This window comes from Salvelinus alpinus, chromosome 4 (assembly GCF_045679555.1).
Source record: "Salvelinus alpinus chromosome 4, SLU_Salpinus.1, whole genome shotgun sequence".
NCBI lineage: Eukaryota > Metazoa > Chordata > Actinopteri > Salmoniformes > Salmonidae > Salvelinus > Salvelinus alpinus.
Genome location: NC_092089.1, coordinates 72,185,902 through 72,193,746, shown reverse-complemented (window position 1 = coordinate 72,193,746; position 7,845 = coordinate 72,185,902). Strand labels below are relative to the sequence as shown.

The 7,845-nt window shown below is 41.2% G+C and overlaps 1 protein-coding gene across 1 annotated transcript; it reads right to left on the bottom strand.

The window, feature by feature from the left end:
• Nucleotides 1–3,056: 3,056 nt before the first annotated feature.
• Nucleotides 3,057–6,576, bottom strand: LOC139574383 (uncharacterized). Its single transcript, XM_071398908.1, has 2 exons — nucleotides 6,449–6,576; nucleotides 3,057–6,180 (listed from the first exon to the last, which is right to left on the bottom strand). Exons 1-2 carry the CDS (start codon nucleotides 6,563–6,565, stop codon nucleotides 4,627–4,629), a joined length of 1,671 nt encoding a protein of 556 aa, XP_071255009.1. The 5' UTR covers nucleotides 6,566–6,576; the 3' UTR covers nucleotides 3,057–4,626.
• Between the last annotated feature and the right edge of the window lie 1,269 nt (nucleotides 6,577–7,845).

Sequence of the window (7,845 nt, the reverse complement as noted above, 5' to 3'; positions counted from 1 at the left end):
CACTACAATTTCTGGGAATATTGGCCAACGATGACAGCAAAACAATGAAAATAACATTCATAATAAACATATAAAATAACCTTGACATTAGATGTAGAAATGCATGTTGTTACCAAGGCCATTTCTGCAGTTTATGTACCATTCACAGAGCTAATTTCAGACCCCAAGTTAAATTAAAGTAATCAATCTGGAATAGAGAGGCTCTAGCTTTTGTTTTCATGCTGCGGCCTCATTGTTTTCTATTCAAATAGTTAATGATGACTCATGAGGCCAATTGTAAAACTTGGATGAGCCACAACCCACAGGTGAAGGAATAAAGGGTTGCTTTAGTGTCTGACCAACTGTCTCACTTACCTGCTGAAGAGGTAGTCAAATATACAGTACTAATCAAAAGGTTGGACACACAGATGATCTGGCCTCCACAATCACTCGACCTCAACCCAATTGAGATGGTTTGGGATGAGTTTGGACCGCAGAGTGAAGGAAAACCAACCAACAAGTTTTCAGCATATGTGGGAGCTTCTTCAAGACTTTTGGAAAAGCATTCCAGGTGAGGCTGGTTGAGAGAATGACAAGAGTGTGCAAAGCTGTCATCAAGGCAAAGGGTGACTACTTTGAAGAATCTCAAACATAAAATATGTTTTGATTCGTTTAACAAATTTTTTGTTACTACATAATTCCATATGTGTTATTTCATAGTTTTGATGTCTTCACTATTATTCTAAAATATAGAAAATAGTTTAAAAAATTAAGAAAAACCCTTGAATGAGTAGGTGTGTCCAAACTTTTGACTGCTATTGTACATTCTGTACTGCCGTGTCCCAATACTCTTAAACCACTTCCAATACTCTTAAACCACTTCCTAAAGGAATCAAGGAAAGGAGTCTATATGACTAGAGACACAGAATAGGACCAAAATGAAGTCTTAGCATAAAGCTGGGTAGAAAGGAAGATAGTAAACTTGAGGGAGAGTTCAGAAGAATAAGGCCATGATCCTCCACAGGCAAGGAACGCAGTGTATTCCCAATGCAGGTACGAGTTGAATAAAATATGGTGGAGTAAATTAGGTTTGTGGCAGGCCAGCTCCAACGCTGCAGTGGAACATTAATTAGAATCCCTTGATAGGTGTAAAATTTTAATGGTTTGACTGACCACATTTTCATGGAGCACAACAGGTGAGGCTTGCGCTCAGCGGTAGGCTCATTCAACCTGCATGAACCACATGGAAAGCACAAACTGAAGCAGACAAGCGAGTTAGGGGCTGGCAGTTTCGAACTCGAAAAGAAAACTGAATAAAACTAGCAACAAAAACCAAAGCCTGTATTGATCAAAATAATCATACCAGTATGCTGAAAATCAATATAGCAGTCTTACATCTATAGTTACGTACCCAATGACATACACACTAAATGTAATATGACATAAAATGGAATGGACAAAATGGCAGTCTGTTGTCAAGCAGATTAATGACATGAGGCTCCTCATGAAGGTCTAGGAGAGCAGAACTACAGCAAGAAACAGAGGGATAGAAACAGATGGATAGAAACAGATGGATAGAAACAGAGGGATAGAAACAGAGGGATAGAAACAGAGGGATAGAAACAGAGGGATAGAAACAGAGGGAAAGAAACAGAGGGAAAGAAACAGAGGTAAAGAAGCATTGGGATAGAAACAGAGGGATAGAAACAGAGGGATAGAAACAGAGGGATAGAAACAGAGGGATAGAAACAGAGGGATAGAAACAGAGGGAAAGAAACAGAGGGATATAAACAGAGGGATAGAAACAGAGGGATAGAAACAGAGGGATAAAAACAGAGGGATAGAAACAGAGGGATAGAAACAGAGGGATAGAAACAGAGGGATAGAAACAGAGGGATATAAACAGAGGGATAAAAACAGAGGGATAGAAACAGAGGGATAAAAACAGAGGGATAGAAACAGAGGGATAGAAACAGAGGGATATAAACAGAGGGATATAAACAGAGGGATATAAACAGAGGGATATAAACAGAGGGATAGAAACAGAGGGATAGAAACAGAGGGATAGAAACAGAGGGATAGAAACAGTTGGATAGAAACAGAGGGATAGAAACAGAGGGATAGAAACAGAGGGATAGAAACAGAGGGATAGAAACAGAGGGATATAAACAGAGGGATATAAACAGAGGGATAGAAACAGAGGGATAGAAACAGAGGGATAAAAACAGAGGGATAGAAACAGAGGGATAGAAACAGAGGGATAGAAACAGAGGGATAGAAACAGAGGGATAGAAACAGAGGGATAGAAACAGAGGGATATAAACAGAGGGATAGAAACAGAGGGATATAAACAGAGGGATATAAACAGAGGGATAAAAACAGAGGGATATAAACAGAGGGATAGAAACAGAGGGATAGAAACAGAGGGATAGAAACAGAGGGATAGGAACAGAGGGATAGAAACAGGGGGATAGAAACAGAGGGAAAGAAACAGATGGATATTGTGAGAGAAAGAAAAAATAGTGTCCTTTGAAACTCGTTAAGAGCATTCAGGTCGCCGAGGACATCATCACCTACTCCTTATTTGATTGGAGGAGAAGGGTGAGATTGTGTTATGTTCTCTAATGAGAGGAGAAGCGACCTGAAGCCCCGGAGAGAGGGTGCCTGTCTGCCACTTCAACTTGGTGACATTTTGTGCCCGCTCACGGTCAAACTCTAGAGAGAGCAAGGACAAGGTTGAGGATGACGTGCACTGTGCAGAGAATCTGTCAGGGCTACTGTGGAGTGGGCCTACGTGTTATTCTTTTCAGTGCTTCCTCAGTGTGTAGATCACAGTGACAGGACTAATGAGGTCAGTGTCATCAGGTCAGTGTCATCACTGTGCATACACTACGGAGACATTGCATGGAATATTCTGAATGTTTCAGTCTATGGCCAGAATATTTGTTTAGCATGATTAAATTGTAATTATTTCAAGTCTATCAGCAGGTAATCAGTGACCTATTTGCTAAACGCTCAGGTTATTATGCAAGGTAATTGCCTGTCTTGGCAGTAGTCATAAACAAAAGACTAAATAAAAGAGTAACATTAGGTTTCTTTAATGTAGCCTACACACGCCTATAAATGGCTTACATGCTGTAGATAACGGCACACTAACTAGCTTGTATGCATTAGCTTGTAATATTAACCATAGAAATAGCTATTACAATATTTCCATTCAATACATGTTTCCCTAAAAAGGAAAGAGAGATCAGCCTTTCTCAAGAATGTATCCAATGACCTTGTGCATATCTATCCATCTTGTGAGTCCTGGCCTTCGTTTAGTGCCAGTGCTCTCTCTTTATATACAGTACCAGTCAAAAGTTTGGACACACCTACTCATTCAAGGGTTTTTCTTTATTTTGACTATTTTCTACATTGTAGAATAATAGTGAAGACATCAAAACTATGAAATAACACATACGGAATCATGTAGTAGCCCCCAAAAAAGTGTTAAACACGTCAATTTTATATTTGAGATTCTTCAAAGTAGCCACCTTGACTTGATGACAGCTATGCACACTCTTTTTTTTATTTCATGGTGTTGATGTCTTCACTATTATTCTATAGTGTAGAAAATAGTAAAAATAAAGAAAAACCCTTGAATGAGTAGTGTGTGTCCAAACTTTTGACTGGTACTGCATATATATATATTTATTTATTATTCTTTTTTGACAATAAACAATAAAAAACTTAACATTTACATACATTTCCACAAACATTAATCACACATGCTCACACCCACATGTTCCCACCATATCCACCCCCGTATCCACCCCCGTATCCACCCCCGTATCCACCCCCGTATCCACCCCCGATACTTGTAAGACTCTGCCCCATATGATTTCAAATTATGTTATGTTGTTTCTGTCTGTAGACAGATTGTTTTACATATTTAAATAACAAGGCATTGATTCTTCCCTTCTCTTAACGATGGAGTTTCATTTGACTTCCAGTATTTAAGTAATAGTTTCTCCAATGTAAGTGAAGAAAATAATATTGTCCAGTCCATTGGGTATCTTACTAAGTCTTGAAATATTCACCATGTCTTGAAATATGCAGATAGATTGATTAAAACTTACATTGGAAAACTTTTGACAGCCAGCTTTCTAATTCTGCCCATAACGTTTGGACTTTATAGCACTCCCAGAAGGCATTAACTATTGAGTCATTGCTAGTTTTACACTTAAGACATGACTCTGCTGTTGTGCTGTAGAATTCATGAATTTTGTCTCTCGTATGATAAATTATGTACATTAGTTGATACTGGATTAAGCATTTATTTTTTCGTTAACTGTAATTTCACTAGTTATATTCCTCCATCTTGTGCCAATATTAGTTATTTTTAAGTCTTGGTTCGTATAGCTGATATTTATTTTCTAAGAGATTGTCAGTTGGATAGGCTCTCTACAAGGTTTTGTATATCTTACCTGTCATATGAGTATCTTTTTCTGACTCAAATAGAATTCCCTCAACATTGCTGTGATGTCCGAAATCTTTCGAAATGTTTTGATATAAACATTTAAGTTGCATTTATTTGAAAATGTCTACATTGGTCAGTCCAAAATGGCTTTTTAATTCTGTCAGTGCTCTCCTCACAGACAGCCTTTAGTCCAGGTTCTGTGGTGACTCCCTCCTCTGGATGATGTCATACACGGAGTGCCAATGCCCCCGCCGAAGAGCTGTGTACGTGTCATCAAACTCATCTGGGTCCGCATAGATATGTTCAAAGTTTTCATAGTCGGGGGAGCTCTCCCTCCTACTGACATCTAGATGAGCGCCATCATTATTGACAGTTTGGACGTTCATTCTAATATCATGTCCTCCCATGTTTCTCCTTTTCAGTGTGCTGAAGGTAAAGACCAGAAGAGCTGCGACAGTCAGGAGAGCCACCACCTCCAGAACAACAATTAACACAGACACTGGTCCTTTAGTGACGGTGAGTGTAGCTTCCAGGGAGGGTAACTCATCCTGACCAATCAGTGCACAGGAGTAGCTACCTGCATCCTCACTGCTGACTGTGTGGAGCGTTATGTAACCTTCTTCACCATTTGGGCTGGGTATGCGTTGTCCGTCTTTGTACAAGATGAAGCCCCCAAAGCCTTGCGGAAGACCGCATTGGGTATGGCACCAGATCGACACAGAGGCTCCTTGGTCCACGACGGCAGGATATACATGCACATATAAGTCTGTGACAGACAGGGAGACCGCTGGCGAATTGAAGTATGTCCCTTGCGTTTTAAACAGGAACCTGTACTTGGACGTGTCGCTCTTTCTCAAATCTGTGATTCTCAGGGTGCAGTCATTACCGTTCCCACGATATACCACACGACCCACATACTCCGGGTACCGAGTCAGATCTTCAGGCTCCATTTTGAGATCTGTATTATTCACCCAAAGTGTCTTTGTGATATTGAGACTTCTGGGGAATGTGTAAGTGCAAGAAAGGTTTACATATGACCCAGGGAAGCCACATATTGTCTTGGGGGTGTAACTCACATCCAAGCAGTTTCTTTGGAGACACACTGCAGGAGCACGGAGATCCTCATAGCCCTTTATAGCACAGGAGTAGCTGCCTTCATTCCTACCTTTGACTGGTTTGAGGAACAAGCTGGTGTTGGTGTGTAAAGTAATGTTACTGTTCTTGTACCAGACGTAGATGGTGTTATCACTCAGAGTGCAGGTAGTGGTACAGGTCAGTTTCACCCCCAGTCCATTTGTCACAAAATCCTTCTTTATCTGCAGGTTTGTGACAATCAACTTGATTCCAGGTGCACTATTTATCCATCCAGAGGACTCTGCCTTAAATCTAAAGCGATAGACACCCTCATCACTCTTTCTAAGATCTCTTATTTCAAGAAAAGATCTGCCACCAAACGTCAAACGACCTTTATATTCTGGGTCTGTAGAGAGGTCCTCAGGTATAGTCTTGTTCCTCCATTTCCACATCTGGGTCTTTTTAAACCAGTAGAGGTTTTGGTATTCACTTTTGGAATTTGGTGGATGGAGGCATCTTACTTTCACAGTTGCTCCCTGTAATGCACAGATAGTCAACTCTGCACAGGTGAAACTCACCACGTTCACAGACAGAAGACCTGGTATGACGAGAAACAGTCCAAAAAGCGTTCTTCCTGTCAGTGTCATGGGGATCTCTACAGTTACCTGTAGTGTAGATGCAATAACATAGATATAATGAATCAAGTATTTGATTAAGATTTTAGCATGAAACGTTTGCCTCATATTACTCAATATTTGTTCTAACTCAAACTGCTCTAGAGCCCAAAAACTACTTTGACGTCAATGTCAACAAATTTTTCCAGAAGTTGAAAAGCTAGCTTTTTGACAAATGGGATCAGAAGTCTTGGGGTTTTAAGCTGTGTGAATTGAGAGAAATGTAATTAGTGAAGTAAATAATCACAAAGATACTTACACTTTGGGAAAGATGGTCAACTGATATCTTCAACATTTCTGGCAGCACAGTTGAACGAAATATAACTGTGAAGATGTTTCTTAATAAACGGAGGCAGGACATGTTGCTGATACACATCTCACCCACTTCCTTCCCTTAAGACACATTGGTGGTGTGATGACTATATAAGGCAAAGAACAGAATCTGACTAACTTTACATGGGATACCTGACACTGTTGGCTAAGATAAATGTAGCTGAAACCTTTCATATCACTTCTGTCACAGCTCTATGTTACGGTGGGATACACCATTATCATCTCTATTGGTTAGGTAAATGATTTCCCCCCTTTTATCCCCTGAGAATTACAATCTAATATTTCACACTGTCATCTCAGCGTTGGTTTTCATATATTTCACAATCAGGAAGAGGTTGCTTAAACTAACAACAAACTTACAAAGGTGAGTGATAAGGGGATTTGGGGGAAATTAATTCGTACAGTAGATTACACAACTTGACTTGGACCATGTCACACCCTGGCCTTAGTATTCTTTGTTTTCTTTATTATTTTAGTTAGGTCAGGGTGTGACATGGGGAATGTATGTGTTTTTGTAGTGTCTAGGGTGGTTGTATGGTTTAGGGGGTTAAATAGAGTAGATGGGTTTGTGTTTAGTATAGGTGTCTAGCTGTGTCTATGGTTGCCTGAATGGTTCTCAATCAGAGACAGATGTCATTTATTGTCTCTGATTGGGAGCCATATTTAAGGCAGCCATAGGCACTAGGTTTATGTGGGTAATTGTCTATGTTGAACGTTAGTAGCTTGTGTGTGCACTTTCGTTTATAGCTTCACGGTCGTTTGTTTTGTTTTGTTAGTTTTGTTGTAAGAGTGTTTCGTTTCGTGTTACGTCTTCATCAAAATAAAAGGAAGATGTATTTCTCACACGCTGCGCCTTGGTCTCCTCACTACGACGATCGTGAAAGAATTACCCACCTAACCCGGACCAAGCAGCGTGTAAAGCGGCAACAGGATTTATGGCAATGGGAGCAGGATCTGGGCTACACTACGTGGGAGGAGATCGACAGGTGGGCGATCGACCCAGGGCGAGTGCCGGAGCCCGCCTGGGATTCTCTGGCGCAGTGCGAGGAGGGATACCGGCGAATGGAGGCAGCACGACGACGCGGGCTTCCTGTGCGTCTCCAGAGCCCTGTTCCTCCTCCACGCACTAGCCCTATGGTGCGTGTCTCCAGCCCATTACCACCAGTACCTACACCACGCACCAAGCCTCCTGTGTGTCCCCAGAGTCCTGTGCGTCCTGTTGCTGCTCCCCGCACTAGCCCTGAGATGCGTGTCCCCAGCCCGGTACCACCAGTGCCGGCACCACGCACTAAGCCTAATGTGCGTCTCCAGGGTCCAGTATGC

Excerpts from the sequence above, each read along its gene's own strand:
- LOC139574383 (XM_071398908.1), bottom strand. The coding sequence starts at position 6,565 with ATGTGTATCAGCAACATGTCCTGCCTCCGTTTATTAAGAAACATCTTC. Across the intron at positions 6,181-6,448 it reads TTGACCATCTTTCCCAAAGT|GTAACTGTAGAGATCCCCAT; the intron begins GTAAGTATCTTT and ends TCTACACTACAG.